The 17630-nt window shown below is 45.1% G+C and overlaps 1 protein-coding gene across 1 annotated transcript; it reads right to left on the bottom strand.

Annotated features, from left to right (window-relative positions):
• Positions 1 to 9612: 9612 nt before the first annotated feature.
• LOC146208301 (uncharacterized) lies at positions 9613 to 17627 on the bottom strand. The gene is made up of 7 exons (XM_084592608.1): positions 17353 to 17627; positions 16820 to 17039; positions 14454 to 14657; positions 13416 to 13493; positions 10952 to 11066; positions 10388 to 10476; positions 9613 to 9726 (listed from the first exon to the last, which is right to left on the bottom strand). The coding sequence occupies exons 2-7, from the start codon at positions 16991 to 16993 to the stop codon at positions 9688 to 9690; spliced, it is 699 nt and encodes a 232-aa protein (XP_084448734.1). The 5' UTR covers positions 16994 to 17039; positions 17353 to 17627; the 3' UTR covers positions 9613 to 9687.
• Positions 17628 to 17630: the final 3 nt, after the last annotated feature.

Genomic DNA, 17630 nt, shown 5'->3' with positions numbered 1-17630 from the left:
ACGACAACCTGTGGGGGCTTAAACGGATCGTCTAGAACCTTATCGTGACATGTGCCTTGCTAAGGTCTGCTGCAGAGGCAGGCATCCTATAGCTCGCTTGGAGACACGCCGCTGTGTACTACGCGAGCAGGATAACTGCTCCGCCGGTGCATGGTCCTTCAGTATCACCATATTATGTAAGGCGCACGCCGGTCCGAGTATCTTAACAGAGGTTCTGCTTGTATAACTAGGTTTATCCGCGATTAACCTCCGTAATTCTTGTTTGGTGGCTTGGATGTGCGGCCATCTGCTAGTCTTTGTACTTATAAGAGTGGCATGCCCGTGTGTGTGTGTGTGTGTGTGTGTGTGTGTGTGTGTGTGTGTGTGTGTGTGTGTGTGTGTGTGTGTGTGTGTGTGTGTGTGTGTGTGTGTGTGTGTGTGTGTGTGTGTGTGTGTGTGTGTGTGTGTGTGTGTGTGTGTGTGTGTGTGTGTGTGTGTGTGTGTGTGTGTGTGTGTGTGTGTGTGTGTGTGTGTGTGTGTGTGTGTGTGTGTGTGTGTGTGTGTGTGTGTGTGTGTGTGTGTGTGTGTGTGTGTGTGTGTGTGTGTGTGTGTGTGTGTGTGTGTGTGTGTGTGTGTGTGTGTGTGTGTGTGTGTGTGTGTGTGTGTGTGTGTGTGTGTGTGTGTGTGTGTGTGTGTGTGTGTGTGTGTGTGTGTGTGTGTGTGTGTGTGTGTGTGTGTGTGTGTGTGTGTGTGTGTGTGTGTGTGTGTGTGTGTGTGTGTGTGTGTGTGTGTGTGTGTGTGTGTGTGTGTGTGTGTGTGTGTGTGTGTGTGTGTGTGTGTGTGTGTGTGTGTGTGTGTGTGTGTGTGTGTGTGTGTGTGTGTGTGTGTGTGTGTGTGTGTGTGTGTGTGTGTGTGTGTGTGTGTGTGTGTGTGTGTGTAAATTGGCTTTCCTTGCAGATTATGAATGTAGTGTATGTAGTCTTGCGTCGAGTGTACGCGTGGGCTAGGCGGACTATGCTGCCCTCCTCGCGTGCATTGTGTTACTGAGCAGCGTGGGCAATGCTTTTAGGTTGTATCATCGGTATCTGGATGTTCCCGTAAGCTGTTTCTAAGATAGTGAGGTTTAAAAGAAGACGAGGCCGGGTGTCCTCTGGCCGCGGTGTGACAGACTGCCTCCCCGGCCGCCTGCGTGCGGACACGTAGGTGGCTGCTGCACCATATTCGGCGGAAATAAATGTACTTCCTCCTCCTCCTCACAAGAGGAAAGCATCTGCCTGAGTCCCTTTCGGGCGCTCTTTGTGCCGTTGTTTCCTTTGCCAGAGGAGCGGTATACCTGCACATCTTGGAAAATTTTGATGAAATCGACGACATATACTATGGTGGTGCCCCTAACTAGTATATGGAGGATCGGTAGTGCGCGGAACCGTTTTTTGCTTCTTTCCGAGTGCTTTGTAGCCGCATTTATAGGTTATTGTAAAGATTTTCTCGTAAAAATGCAGGTGATTTCATGTCATCCACGCCAAACGGTGGTCGCGCCACGATACCAACGAGGAACTCGCTCGGCAGATTCGTGCTGCGTAGAATAATTAACCATTTCGGATGTGCCGCGGAGTAGTCGGAATAAGAAACCTCGGCAGTACTTCTGCGTGCTTTTTTTGTACGTCGAGATGGAAAAGACAGAACTGTCATCCCACTCCTTAACCAACTACCAGAACCCGTACAAACTGCAGATTGACATCCCAGTCACAGAGTCAATGGTCTTGTGTACAAGCAATATTAAAGGCAGCAATTAGTTGCACTATATCTACGTGTCTAGAGAATAATTCTGGGAAAACATGGACGCAAAATGTTTCAATTCGCATCTTAATAATAATTGGGTCAAGAAAAGGCGCTGTATCTGTCAATGCTTGTTCTGTAGGCATCCGAATCGCGCCGTATGGGGAGGATGGTGGGAGTCGAAGTGGAAAGAGGTGCCGTAGTGGAGGGCTACGGAGTAATTTTGACCACCTATCTTGATTTGCGGATTTTAATTCTCACCACAGATCATGGGGCAACCAATCCACCCCGCCCGTGGCAAGAGGCCGTTGGCTTCCACATCCTTCAGCTCAGCCCAATGTTCCAACCTTCATCCGGCCAGGACGATCTACCTTACTGGCAGAGGGCACCTGACTGCCTGTGCTCGGATCATTTTTCTATTTCCTTAACACATCTTTGAGGGGTAGAAGGGATAAAAAAGCTATTCCATCACCAAATGGGCTGAGTTAAGGAACATGTCAAAAACATTCAACTTGCAGGTGACTTCCTGGACCTTTTGGGATAATGTGCCAAGAACGCCACTGTCACCTGCGCAGTTCCACTCCATTCCTGACCTGCCACTCATCGGACTTAAGTCGCCTCTAAACGACACCGTCCATCTCAAGAGGTGTCTCCTTTCAAGTCCTGGCGGAGCAGCTAGCTGGCCGACTTCCTTAGTAATTCGGTCAACCGATCATCAGCCGGACTGCAGTGGGAGATCCCCCCCCCCTTCCCACACCTCCTTAGGACTGCCCCTCATCACCTGCAGCCATGGCTGGGACAATCTATTCTCTCTGCAATGACCTCATCACCCCCCCCCCCCCAAAAAAAAAAAGAAAAGCTTCAGCGGGCGCTTAACTGCTCAAAGTCAGCCATGAGGGCCGATGGACTGACCCTCCAGATGATCCGCAGCCTGGACGCCTATGAGATGACACGCATCCTTGCTGTTTTAATGACATCTGCGACAGCAGCATCCTGCCAGATACCTGAATTAGCGCAATTGTCGTCCCCATCATCAAACCCCGTAAGTCGGTTAAGGAACTTTCATCCTACCATCTCGTTTCTCACCCCTGCACCTGCAAGGCCATGGAGTTGTCACCTTGGAGCGGCTCCACAGATCGTCAAGGCTGCTAACTTCCTTTCCGAGATGCGGACAGGATTTCGGAAGCACCGCTGTACTGCGTGCAGACTTCATTGCGGACATGGTCTCCACCCTCGAGAAAACCAAACATTCTGGAGATGTCTTCCTAGTCCTCCTCGACGTTTGTCTGTTTGACAACCTGCCTCATTCCATCATTGAGCAAGCACTAGACGACCTGGGGCTAACCGGGGACTTGAGGCTATCCATCTCGGCTTTCCTCTCTAAGCTATCATTGCGGGTTCGAGTTGGACAATCCCTCAGCTCCCCCGCCCCATTACATCTGGCGTGCCTCAGGAATCGGTCCTCAGTCCATGACTATCAACCTTGTCCTGGCTGTCCTGCCGAACTCTAACCAGCAGGAATGATGCCACATGGTCTCCTGCTCCATCTACACAGACGATGTTGCTCTTACAATCTGCTCCATCTACACAGACGATGTTGCTCTTACAATTTTACGGAGTCCCCCAGTTATTCCAGACTCTGGACCCTCTCCTTGCCCAGAGGGGACTGATGCACATCGACCGTCTCAGGTATGCCCCAGGCGGCGCTGCACTCCTAGCACGACTAGGGTGCCTCGATGCGCGCCCGCTGAGCGGGCGCGCATCGAGGCACCCTAGGCACCCTAGGTTGTCAGCCATGACACGGCCGCTCGATGGAAGCGCACTGGGTGCGGCCTGCTGCGTCGCGCCGCCGTCAATGGGCAAGCGTGTCCTTGGGGAGTTTACAGTTGCGCCCGCTATTTCTGCTGAGGGCGCCACTGTTCGGGGACACGTCGCCGCCAGGGTCGCTGGCTCTGAGAGCGCGGTTTGCTTCCTTTCTGGGCGCGTTCGCCTCGCGTCTGCGTGGTAAACGCAAACTTTCTTGTGTGCACGTGTGCAAGCACGTTAACGTTGAGACTGGTTGCGTTTGTTTTTTAAGGCGAAAGCCGTTCTAGGCTCATGGAGCGAAAATCTATGCGCAGAAGCCCTGTGCATCGCATCTGTGCACTGGTGTGCCAGTCGCAAAAGCGGACATGCAAGGAGGGAGATTAAGAACGAAAATGATTGATTGTGATAATCAACAAAAGTTATAAATAGACATTGATAGAGGTAATGACTAATGCTAATAACTAATAATGACTAATAATGGTTAATAATGACTAAAATGATTTGTAATGACCAGTATATCAAACTACAAGTAATGACCGCAATTGATTAGAAATGAGTAAAGGTGCTTAGCGATGTGTGGTAATGAATAAATAGCTAGACATGACTCATCATTACTGTTAATTACTACGAAATGACCAATATGGGAAACGACATGTAATGATCACTGCTGATTCTAAATGAGTAAGCTGCTTAGTTATGAGTGATAAGGGCTGCAGTGACTACACAGGCAGACTCATCATGACTGAGAAACGACCAATATATCAAACGACGAACTGTCGTCTTCTTCTGCTGTGTTCCCGTCATGTTGTTTAACCTATTTAGTTACCAGGGAGCTGGCCAGTGAACTAGGATTTTTAACGATGTGTTGTGAAGCAGATGAACACGATGAGGTAGCACCAGGGCCCGCTTGCACAAAATATTTAAGTCTAGTCTTATTCTGATCTTCAGGCTTAATCAAATCTTATTGGAGTCTAAACGTTCCCTAGCCGATAAGACGCTTGCACGAAACAAACTAGACTGGAACTAGGCTCCAGTCTTTTTGCTGCGCTAGTCTGAGTGGCCTTGCAAGTAAAGGAGCCTGTGCATACAACGTTTGTTTATACTGTTGAGACTGTTTGAGCCGATGCGATAAAATGAAAAGCCACGTTCCACGGAAAATCCGGCGCCCGCTCTGTAGGCGGAAAGTCCGAAAAAAACCTTTCTGGTAAGAGGCAATTTAGTTGGTGATATGGCCAGACACCTTTGGCGCAATGAGAACACATCATATGTTTAATGTGGCAGGAGCTGCCAAACCAGAGAGAGTCAATAAGATGTAAGGGTGAAATGGGAATTATTGAAAGCGGAACCCTTAGATCCCAAGTCAGGCACACTATAGTCATATAGGGCACATTCGTACGGCTTCGGTAAAGAGGGGCTTTATATAGCTATGTGTAGGGTGCTATTTCATATATTGCGGTGGCTTTAGGCTGCATTCTAATGATATGCGACAGAGGCAGCAATTATCGGATACAGTGAATAAGCAGGTGGCAAAGTGCGGGCACTCTAACGAGGCTCCTCAAGGAGACTTAAGAACCCCAAGTTTTGTTTATCACTACCAGGTTGTTGCTTAATTTATGCGATATTTGGTAATGGTTTTGAGGCGACATGTCAGTCGAGCAAGAGTTTGCTGCAGGAAATATAGTCAGCTGGACCAGTTACAGGTTAATGAAAACCAAGGGCAATGGAGGCTTGATGTACCCCACAAAGGAAGTAATCAAGCTTTGTCAGCTTACGAGCACCTTCACTAACAGCATGATGAAGTCTGAAGAGGTCCGGTGAAGTAGCAAGCTGCGTAAACTTTTGGTTTCATCATTGTTTTCTCACTGTACACAGTACCTGCAGCTAATCTATAAAAACAATGATTGTGCCGATGCTAAGGCGCTATGCAAGATATTGTTAAGTTGCTGCCCCCACTGATAGCGAGTTGGGCTGGAAATGTCAACTCAACAGTGGAGCGATGTTTATGGCTATGGCATAAACCTCTCTCAAGAAAGGCTTTCCGTCTGCGATTGGTAATTTTCTTCCTTTTTTTGCGTGGCCATTAAATAAGCATACTCGGCTGCTCGCTGAATGTCGGCTGTAGTTGCGCTCTCACGTGGGAACATTCTTGTGATCACAGCTAAGAGTTTCACAATAGCAACATTCGATGCGCGTTCTTCCATTGAAAATTACGAACCAGCAAAATTGTATGGGTTCGCGATCAGCCAATAAAAATAGTAATAAAAACTTTTGGTGCATATACGTAGCACCTTGAGGGTAGACCGGCTCTATCAAGCGCGCCTACTTTGTCCGGTCATGCAAAATGCGGGAAGCCATGACGGATAGCGTTCTGGCGTACAAAGTTTAAGATCTCCAACTGAGTAGAAGATCCCAGGTTATCATCTAGATTTAACCTAATAAACATCTTCATATTTCCACTGTAAATTGTGTCACAATGAGATAGAAAGGTTGGTTTCATGTCGCATTTTCACAGAGGTTGCTCATAGTAGGACATTTTTTTATTGGATAGCGCTGGTCACCTTAGAACAGGTTGACATCAATTTGTGTATAAAAGCTGTATGCAGGAATGAGTAAATGGTATGAAAATGAGACACGGAATTCGAGACATAGTTAATTAAGTGGTTATGCATTAGGCTACCATGGCAGCTGAACAGCTTCGAATTGTTCACAGCCGGGTCACATTTTAATATGACGAACAACTGGATTCGAATGCAACATCACGGTAATGCGAGCTCTCCAATCGAGTGGCCTTGAATCACCGTCACTATAAGTTTTTCGGGGTACACTCCAGTATACATCCTTGCCGAGCAAGCGCTAAGTGCTGACATGGTCACACTAGACATGACAGTATATACTAATTCTTGTTGCCAAATTGTGTGAAGCGGAGCTCTTATATCCTTAAAATAAAAGGCTTCTACCACGCCGACGCCTCTCTCAAAGCGCAGCCAGGCGCAGCTCTCCGCGCGCGGCTGTCCCCGAACGGTGGCGACTGGATGTAGGCGCCTCCCACCGGTTTCGGGCGACGTAGCAGGCCGCACCTAGTGCGCTTCCATCGAGCGGCCGTGGCCATGTACACGGAAATCGGACCAGCTCCAGACTTCTCCATGCTGCCTCCACCCCCAACCGACCTCTATATGGACCCCTTGCAAAAATCATTAAGTAGGCTTTCCCACGCTGCTTCTTTCCCCAAACATGGCGTCACTGGCTGCCAGAAAAACGGCGATATAGACCTGAAATCGCATATTACTTCTACACAGATGCATTTAGTGGTAATAGGGCAGTTATGCGAATATGTTCTGATGCATAAATCATATGAATTATGGCCACAATACAATGTTTCAATACATTGCAGTTCTGCCATTAGTGGGGAATGCAGCATAGAGGTGAAGCCAACTTAACATTTATGAAAGGGTCTGTCTTCTTGGGCATGGATGGCAACTTCAAGTCACACTTCTGCCGCTACCTTCCAGCAGTCTACTGCAGCGCTCCTTGACGGCAGTGGTTCCACCCACCTCTTAACAGATGGCTCTGCATGACCAGCAAATGGGCAAGCAGCCACAGCTTTGGCAGTGCCACAGATGAATGAGTCATGACCCTACAGCCTGTCATTCCCTGCAAGTTCACTCGCTGTAGAGCTGGCTGGTTTCTACTTGGCTGCACAATTCATCGAGTCCACCATCCCACTTGGACCTGTTAATGTGCTGTCCAACTCGAGATCCGATCTGCAGCTGCCGACTAACCATTAGGGTAACAGCCTCTCGGCAAACATTCTCCGAGCTCACCGCCTAGCTCTCGAGAACTCTGGGTATTAACTGGCCCTCCATTGGGTTCCAGGACATAACTTGAGTCCAGGGAATGAGAAGGCTAATGTCTTGGCAAAAGAGGCCCATGACAACGGGGTGCCAGTCAATGGATGTCACACCTCCAGACTTCTCAAGACAGACCTTGAGGAAGGCAGGTCATTCAACCTCGACTGTTGTATTTTAGCTGGAGAACATCTCCAGTGACTATCAGACAAACTTCCACAAAAGGATAGATCCCATTTCCTGCAACTCTGTATAGGCTGTACATGGACCCCATCCCGTATGTACGCCTGCAGCCGAGCTCCATCCCCAGCCTGACCCTCGTGTGGTGACATTGGTACACTTGATCCTTGCATGCCCAGCTTCTGCTAGTCACCGGCTTCGACTCCTGGCTGACTATTGGAATCTTGGTCTCCCTACCGACACAGAAGTGCAATTGCTCTTCCTGGCTCGGAACAAACTTTCCGTGCACCAGATACTCTTGAACTTTTCTAGAGGCCGGCCTAAGCTGTACTCTCTACAGAATTTATTTCATCATCTCCTTCCTGCTAAGTGATGCCATTGATAGCCAACATATGTCACGACCAGTATCCCCTCCCCCAAAATAGCCCATATACAGTCACTACCACCATCTGCGGATCTTAACGTGCACCAACAACACACAGCACACCTCCATTTTTACTCCATTGAAATGTAGCCACTAATAGGTCCAAACCAGGCTACTCGGAAACACTAGTCAGGCGTCTTACCACTGCTCCACTGTGGTGGGGCACCACACTTGAGTAACCATTTCTGCAATAAGTATTGCTTTTATATTGATTTCAATGTGCATATGCAGCTACTCACTGCAGAGATGCAATGATATTTTTGTGAAAATGGCGTTCCAGCTATATGCGGCTTTATGGGGCTGCCCTAGTCATGTCTTACTTCCTTGAAATGAGCAGTGAAAGGCCCACTGGCAGCAGGATAGCATGCCAGTAACCGAGAAGCATTTTTGTCTGCCATTATGACTCAGTAGTCAAGATGCTGGGTTACTGAAGCCTGGCTAGAACCTGACTGTGGCGGCAGAGTTTCGATGATGGTGAAACGCAAAAGCGCCTATGTGCTTTGCAAAGCCAGTGCACGTTGATCCCCAGGTGCATAGCCAACGCAAAAGCGCCTATGTGCTTTGCAAAGCCAGTGCACGTTGATCCCCAGGTGCATAGCCAAAAATTATTTTACAGTCCTCCACTCGGCACTTTCTCACTCGCATGTTCTCATAAGAGTTTAGTGTTCACAGAGTTAAAGTGCAATATGCTGCACCTTTTCTTTTCTATAAACCAATGAAAAGGCGGTTTTAATGGCGCTATCCATCTACTGAACTGGAGTTTACGGGTTCGAACCAGAGTTTCAGTGAAGGCAAAACAAAGAGGCGTCCATGTGCTATGCGATATCAGTGCAGGTGAACGATGGCGGTACGCCCGTGTATTACAAGCTGCACGTCGCTACATTATCAGTCAACTCTGGCTTTTCCCCATATAAGGTGAACTCAGGCAAGTCTCCACAGGTCTTTTAATCACCAAAAACATAACAGAGAACCAGACAGGCACTGTCTATAGTTTCATCCACTTGTTGGCATGCAGTAGAGCAAAATAAATATGTACCAATTAACCAAATTTCCACTTCACTCAAGCCAGGGCAAGCTGCAGTCTCAAATTATCTTGTAAATTTGGTAAGTTATGGGATGATGGAAATTCTATAAAACGATCAATGTAGAATTATCAAGGTTTTCTTGTATGTGCACAATGACAGTGCAAGAATTTCTATTGAAAAAAAAAAAGCTTTTGTAAATGTTCAAAGCAAATGCAGTCTTCAAATTAAAATTCTGCTGGAAAATGAAACGACAAATATTTTTTTATAAAGAATTTTGTTTACCACTCCTCTGAATTGCATCCTTTTACAACTGAACACAGCTCTGACAAATCTGGAGTCCCACCTAACTTCATGGTAGCTGCATTTAGAAGGATAGTAATATGAAAAGCTTGACACACATATACAAGAGGTAAAAAGAACACAACTTCCAGGTACTGTGTGCCAATGTGATCACAGAACTAGCAGTACAACAGGCCTCTCTAGAAGCAGCTGAAGCCGATGGCAACAGCAATAAAACAGGAAACAGGCTGTAAGCTTGGCACACATAGGACAGCTAGCAGGAATTAGTACAATGGAATGAAAACACACTCAACATACTTTTATTCACAAACATGTTCGAAATCAATGATGGATGTCCGAAGAGCAAATAAGGCTAATATTTCTTGAGTGTCTTTCTGATAAGAGCCATGCGCTGAAAAAACAAACAAACAATAATGTCCATAAAAGCTTCTGAGGCAGAAAAAGATAAGCATTGCAGAATCTTTTCCCTATCTCGTTATGTGGTTTACAAGCTAAAGTTACCAGCCCAGCTCATATAAATTCAAGCAAAAGTTGCTTGTTCAAAACTTCGCTTTGCTTCAGTGCTACGCTCTAATACACTGAACACAAAACAAAAATCTAGGAGGAAGAGAGTACAAGCGCTGGTGCTTCCAACTGAAAAACACGGCTTTTTTCCTTTTCCTAACAATTACCAGTTTCCTTTTTTCTTCCTTTTAAGCCAATAAATACTGGTAAAAATGCAAAGATTAAGATTAAGAAGCGCATAGCAATGAACTATCTAGACCAACACTCGACTTGCTACCCTCCACCAGTTTTTTTCTCCTTGCTTCTTTCTACGCTCATTTAAGCAAAGATAAATAGCAATGTATCTCCAAAACAGTAGCTGTGAAACATATTTCAATAGTTATAGAAGTTATGACAGTAGTACCATGCTGCAAAGTATTAAAGTTGCTTTCACTAGCACTTTACCAGCTGTCATTCAAAATTGTCAAAGTAAGAATAAGCCTATGAGTAATGATGTCAGTTGCATGAAACCACATTGTGCATAACGGAGGGTCTGGATAACCACATACCTGCTTGTGTGCCTCAGTGCTGCTTGCCTTTTTGTACGGTTGTAACTCCTCAGCTCCAAAGCCAGGTATCCACATGTTCCAGTTTTTCTCTGCAGTAGCACAAGTCAAATGGTGCAAGAAACTTTCACCGCTTTCGTCTATCCGATTTATTAAATTGCACCGTTTTACCATGCAGGCGTTGTTCGCGCTGGTACTACACATTAATGTACTGCAGAAATGGGGTGAATGCACAATACTAATGCACTGCTGTGATATGAAGCTTTTCCTTTAGCACTGCTTTATACCTTTAACCAACACAGAACACCGACAGCCTACTTTTTGCTTTCCTTCATAGCAGTCAACAAAAGCAGCATCACAATAAAACTAATCTTTCAATGTGAAAAGTTTATTTTGCTGCAGTCACAGCTGCATTACAATGCTTTCCATTGTGGACTAACTAAATTGTCCTAATGATACATGTTTTCACTATATTTACTTATTTTACCCCCCCCCCCCCCCCATCCCTCGACCATCAAATTGGTTTGCACCGGAAGCATTTAATTAACAATATGCTTAACAACTTACCCAGGCTCAGCTGAACATCTCTGGCTTCAAGAACATTTGATTTCCGGTGTTTGGCAAGACGGCAGGAAGTTGTCACAACATTCTCGATGAAATCGTCAGCAACTTGCAAAAGAAGCTGGATCAGAAACAAAGAAAAAATTTTTGCTCTAAACAGAAGATAGCCTTTCACCTGAAGTTTTTCTTTTTATCAAGGTCAGCAGCTGCACGTGACACTTAAAAATCAAACCAGCCACGTAAAATTCCGCTACGCAACAGACAGAACAGCATGAGGTAAGAGTTGAAGAGAAAGGTAAGAAAAAAAGAGCAGTTTTTTTCTGTCATTCCAAAAGAACTTCATCGCATTTCAGCACTTGGGAAATATACTAGCTCAAAGCAGTCGAGGGTAACAATCCATGACATGAAGTGCACTATATGTATTGCCCTCCCAGACTTCAAGGTATCAAAATAAATTAAAATCAGTCCACTAAATGGTCACAGAAGTAAATAGAATCTAGAATCAACATTTCAATGCTGTATTTAACTGTTTAAACAAGTCGAGGTGTAAAAATTAATCTTTCCACACATGACTGGCTTTTCGTTAATTGGTTTTAGTTTAGTTAGTGGCTTTTAGTTACTTTAGCTTAGCTTGCTACAGAGGAACTGCACGCAGTGATCATTAATACAGGTGAAGCTTCACTGCTCACTCAAATTGCATTTTACTACAGTGACTGAATCTGACCAACACAGGACTCTTCAATCATGTTTCTGATAAGTTCATACTCCATAACAACACTAAATGTACAATGATAAAGCTTCACCTTAACCTCTATATCAGGGTTTGGTACTGTGCACTAAAGCACTGTGTGGTGAACATAGGTACTGCATTTTCCCGCATAGAATCCACCCCTGTGTACAACCTACGCCTCGGAACTTCGAACCTCTAAAACTATATATATCCTCGCGTAGAGCCTGCATGCTTACCTGAAATATGTCTAGGCAGTTACAGCTGTGCAAACAGTGATCGAGCTGTTTCCAAAACAAATTATGTCCCATTTAAGTAAGCCGTGTCAGAAGGTCGTTCATTTGGACACCCCGCAGCTGGCACTGGTTGTCCAGCCGAGCTCCCGAGCAGCACTGTGCCGCGGTGTGACCTGCTCGATAAACGATTGGGTTTGAACTGCATATTACATTGTTACCTGCACCTCACTATCATGCACGCAATGGTAGGCATGTTGACATCTGTCTGATGGAGTTTCCGCTTGGATAGCTTCGTTTTCGGGACTTCGCCGCCAACCCGCTCGATTGAAACTATCAGCCGTGCTTATCAGCCCGCCAACAAGCCAGCGGCTACACACACCTCCTCATCTGTGACACCGCGTGCAGTTTACAGAACTGCACAATATCGTAGCCCGACTCTGGAACAATGCTTTAACAAAGCGTGCTGTAAGCGTGGTCAATGTGGCATTGCAGAATAAACAAACTACGGATGTGGATTTGCCTATGTCCTTTGTTGGATCCCCACAGGATTGATGCGCATCGACAATGATGGGGTGGCAGACTCTGCTAGAGCCATCGCGCACTGCCGTGCAGCGGACTACCCTCATCCCCTACCCTTAGAGAAAAAAAATTTGCAGGTAAACTGGCACCGCAATTTTAAAATCGTTCCTCCAGTTCCAGTTTTTGGAGCCGGTTGCAAGCGAGAAAATACAGTATCACTCCTGGATTAAACAAAAAGAATGATTTGTATTACAACTTACGTGTTGCCCATGGGGCAAGATTCCAGGACCTGGTCATACGCACAGAAAATTTGAACAAGCAAGCATATAAAACTTCGCCCTTGATACGCAAATCCTTGTGAGCCAGACGACTTCACAGAAAAAAATATTTTTGACAGTGGCTGATCACCAAAGTCCAAACACCCCTATCGATCGGCACTAAGCCTTACTCGCTCAACAAAGTTTGTTTGTTTATTTGTCACTGAAACTGGCCCATGGGTGCATCACACACCTCTTGAGCAGCTATCAACTCAACTGCAAAACTCAAGGGAGCAAAGGGAGAACAGCAGTATAAGTTATAAAATAGCTGTGATCATAACTAGGGCGAGCTTTAAAGGTGTACATGGAGCAGTAACCAAAGAAGTGCCATGCCAGTTAGTAAGTCTCTAGGCTGGTATGCCATAACGCTGCACTTTAAAACCATTACTTCCCAGTATGCAGGTCTCTGAGCATGGAAGTTCAGTTCATATGAGAGATTGCTGGTAAATCAGATGCAGTCATGTGGCTCAGAAAAGCAGCAAGTTTTTCACACACACAAAAAAAGAGCAGGAATTACAATGCTACAACGTATGTTTACAGGGGCACTGATAAGTTTGAGGGCCCAAGTTCCAGAACAACATGTGCTCTCACAAACTCACCTAGCACAAACAGAGGATGAATGCTTGAATTCAAACATAATACAGCATGGGTGTAATACATATCCCACTTACTTCCTCGACATCATCATCAAGCTGCTCATTTGGGTCCACTTCTTTCACTAGATCCTGGAGCCGTTGCTTGTTAAGCACCTGAGAAAACCAGAAAGCGGGTATGTGCGCAAATTGTGATAAACAAAAGAATGGTTTAACATGCAATTGGAGCAGTTAACATATTTTCTAGTGTATAAGACGCAATTTTTACCCAAAAGTTTTGCTAGTCCATGTTATATGTACTATTTTATTATTTTTTTTTTTTGCTCAATTCTCCTATTTTATTGTGAAGCAGCAGCGGTAACTTGCACAATTCATAAACCTATGGACAGCTCCCGGCCTCAAGCACTAGTAACATGAAATGCCACATGATGGCGACATCCATGCTCCTCGCCCACCAACACTGGCAAGACAAGCAGAAACCAGCTAAGTCATCTCACTTTTCCAGTATCCATTGGCAACTGTGGTGTTTTCCACATACTGCATGTACTGCGTCTCACCCCCCCAAGCGCAGCTAAAGTGATGAGACTATCAATTCTTTCAAGGCTTTCAGTAAAAACAGCGTTGCTGCCCTGCCTATGAGTTTCTCTGGGTATGAGTGTTGCACTTTCCTTTCTATCCTTTCATGCCATGTAAGGAGTATCCTTAAAGGTGTGAAGCATTTCTTGATGGTTGCAAAAGCATGTATAGTCAAGTTCCTCTCTTTTACCTGGTAAATTGAGGTAAGTATTCTACAACCGTGAATCTTATATACCAAACTTCTCAGCTGAAAGCCTTTAGATATGAGGGAAGCATCTTATACAATGGAAAATATGGCACATGTTTAGCAACATTTCTGCTTCATAAGAACTTTTAGATACCATCAACAACAAAAATTTCTTTCTATGATTGTGTCTGGTAGTTGGAAAGCCAGAATTCTGATAATGACCTGCCAACTGATCAGGTAAGTCTCTGCTTGCGAGATTATGCTGTCTTCTTTTGAACATAGACTGGGTTCTACGGTGAAATAAAGCTAATCAGCCACATCATACATTATCTTAATCTTTATGTCACACTGACCTGAACCCCATCGCCTGTGTTCACATGCCTCTCAGGGAGGTTTGTGGGCACAACTGTTTTGACTAAGGTAGTAGTCAGCGCGGGAGCACACGCTGTGGCGACTCCCACACTTGCAGCAGATGATGTTATTGGTGTGACGGTGGGCGTAACTGCAGGAACTGTAATGGTACCAGAGAGAGCTGGCGTTGGCTGGACGACTGTGTGCTGGAGGCAATAAAGTGAGGAAAGCCACAATTACTACTGCGCCATGTTTTCACTCCTTGTCCCCGATAAGTGGGTGATGAAATAACAATAAGTTTATGCTTAAATGCAGTCATTTTCTCCGTGATCCGAATCAATATTTGTAAGAATTACATCCCTGTGCATCAGAAATAAGCTCTTAATGAATTGAGCTTGCTACTGCCATTGTTTGCCGAGGCAGTGGTAAGCTTTAAGGTTTCGTTTTATTATATTTCATGATGATATCACTTGAGAACCAAAGAGTTCCCCTGCTTATGGATACTGCTCATAAGCACTAGTTCTGCTCGCACAGTGCAAATGTAACATTAAAATGTCTTCCCAGAAATGCCACTGCTTTCAGTCAGGCCAAATGAAGAAATAGCCATGAACCCATATTTCAGCACATAAACTAAGAATGTCAGCCAGAGGTAGGGTAAAATGATGCCAGTGGCGGAAAAAAGTAGTATAGACTCTTCGACTGAATCAAAGTTACATATGAATCACTTGCAACTTTGACAGGAGGTTGTTTCTAACGAATTTCCATTTAGTTCTGCACGAAGAATGGGCATAACAGCACGAATTTCAAGATTGAATGGATATAAACCTCAACAGTGCACATTTAGGAGATTAACCTAAAACAGAGGTGGAAGCAGGCTCAAAGATATTGGAGCAGCTCAGGGAGCAGTAATGAAGCCATTTTGAAGCAATAAATTCAAATTATATATTTTGGAGCATGGTTCTCGGGTCAAACGTGTTAAATAATTGCAATTTTCTATTTCTGACAAACAAAAATATTCCATTTGATTCCTTTTATTTAATTCTCAACGCTTTCCCACCTATGCACGCATCTGTGGCATAACCAGACCATGAACAGCCAATCCATGTACAGTACTTAAAGTAGCACAAATGACCTGAGCGACCATTTGGGACAAGCAGCAAACGAAATGCTTGCTAGAGGGCCCCTTCACATTAGCATTAAAACCTTAACCCTTTGACTGTTTTTGCCGTACAGGTACTGCGGCCGCATTTTGTCCCGCAGCATTTTTGCCGTTCGACCGTTTGTTTGAAATTGCCAATAAAAGAATTTGATACTGGGGGTGAATATTTTTTTTTTTTTTTTTCCGGAATATTCGACAGTCAAAAGGCTCCTGAAACAGTACTTGCAGTAATGTTCTAGTGCAAAAAATACACTGAGGTGATCTCTGCAAGTACTCGAGCCAAAGTTAAAAGCTTTGCGTGGAGCCGATAATTTACAAATAATTTCTGAAAAGTGTTCCTGGCCACTGCCCACTACCGACTAGGGTGACACTTTCCCGTGCGCAAACCTCCTCAATGACATCATTGGGCCTTGCTGAGTGCACCCACTCACTGGGCGCTGGCGGAACGGGGTATGGTGTAGCGCACTCGTGACTTGTTTTCTCTTTTTTTTTTTTTTCTTCTTACGCGCCGGCGTCCCGGCGTGCGTTAAGTTGAGAGGGGAAGGAGGAGCATCATTTTCTGTTGCCAATATTTGCGGAGTTGGTAATGCTAGTTTAAATTTTTTTTGTGCTTCGGAGAAAAGTGACGGGTTACTCATTGCCCGTGCATGTTTTCTATTGTTAATAAATAGCATTTCAAGGGCCCTTCACATTTGATTACTTTGACTTGGTTCAATTCAAACATGGAGTCTACTACTTTGATGCACTCAAGCACCACCATTAACCTGGAGTTGAAATCAATGAGCAGCATATTTTCGCTCTGTACCTTTTCATGTATGTATTATAAATCCGTGTTCTGCTAAAGAATGGACCAACACTCAAAAATCACCAGACTGCTTTCGTAGTTTTCTGCATTTTGCTCTATCAGCAAAAAATGGAGCGAATCCTAAACCAACCAGCATTACCCTATTTTGGTATAACGTAAGTAAACTTTATACACAAGATTTGTGAAGTGACCAAAATACACACTCCCAAAAGCGCAAGTAACCAGCAATACTAAAAATTGTGACTTTTGCCTGCAAGCAAAGGCCATGTCATTCAAGATTCAGATTCACGTAATACTAAATTGAGCAGTTCATAAAGGGGTAACTTGACGGCTGTTCGCGCCCGGCAAAATACCAGCGAGAAACAGGGCGCGACTTATGAAAGCATGAGAGCAATGATACTCACAGCCACAACGGGTGGTATGGTCACCTGAATAGGTAAGGTGACCGTCGATGTCGCGCATAGCTGGTGATTTTCAACAGTCCCCTGGCAAAGCGGCATGGTTGTGCCTTGACATAGTGGTACGGTTGTCGTATAAATGCTCGTTGTAGCTACCACGCTTGAAGGAATAGATGCCATCCTTGCTACAGTCCAAGTCCACCCCAATGGTCTTTAGGGGCTCACTCTGAAAAATTACGCACTAATTACGCTGTAGCCTCTGCAATTGACAGCGATCATCTTGTTTGCGCGCCATTTCTAGCAACCCTCCAAAGCAAAGCTTAAAATAGTTGCCGTCCTAGTTTTTTGAACATTCGCAGGGCAAACCCTGAAATAGAATGAATCAAGATCGCTATGATGAAAAAGTCCTGCAAGGCACCTTGCTAGCTTTCAAGAGACAACCACACGATAGTCACTTGGGGTACATGTTTTCAAACAACAACGCGCGCTAACAAAGGACTATGTCGCATTATTACGATATAGAATGTAGTTTCATTTACCTCTGTTCTCAAAGGAGAGGCTCTCACGACATCCTGTTGCGCTTGTCCACAAATCACACACAACTGCACAGTGACAGAGCACTGGCTGACCCGCTGCGCTCCGCCAGCTCCAGCAACACAAATATTCTCCACCCCAGCTGCCCATCGGTGAAAATGGTATACTCTTTCCACCAGGCAGCTTCGTACGTTCGTACTTTCAACACAAAACCGCAACCCTGAAACCTCACAGAACACGGCTCGAAGGCCTGCCTCAGTTTTCACCGACTCAAAAACACGCT

The sequence above is a fragment of the Amblyomma maculatum genome, chromosome 1, assembly GCF_055883805.1.
Source record: "Amblyomma maculatum isolate TAMU_Amacu chromosome 1, ASM5588380v1, whole genome shotgun sequence".
NCBI lineage: Eukaryota > Metazoa > Arthropoda > Arachnida > Ixodida > Ixodidae > Amblyomma > Amblyomma maculatum.
The sequence above is the reverse complement of the archived record's forward strand: the minus strand, read 5'-3'. Positions and strand labels throughout refer to the sequence as shown.

Bases quoted from the DNA above. Each gene is read 5' to 3' on its own strand.
- LOC146208301 (XM_084592608.1), bottom strand. From the start codon at position 16,993: ATGGCATCTATTCCTTCAAGCGTGGTAGCTACAACGAGCATTTATACG. The intron at 14,658-16,819 runs GTGAGTATCATT...TATTGCCTCCAG, and splicing joins CCATACCACCCGTTGTGGCT to CACACAGTCGTCCAGCCAAC. The intron at 10,477-10,951 runs GTAAGTTGTTAA...GTGCTACTGCAG, and splicing joins AGATGTTCAGCTGAGCCTGG to AGAAAAACTGGAACATGTGG.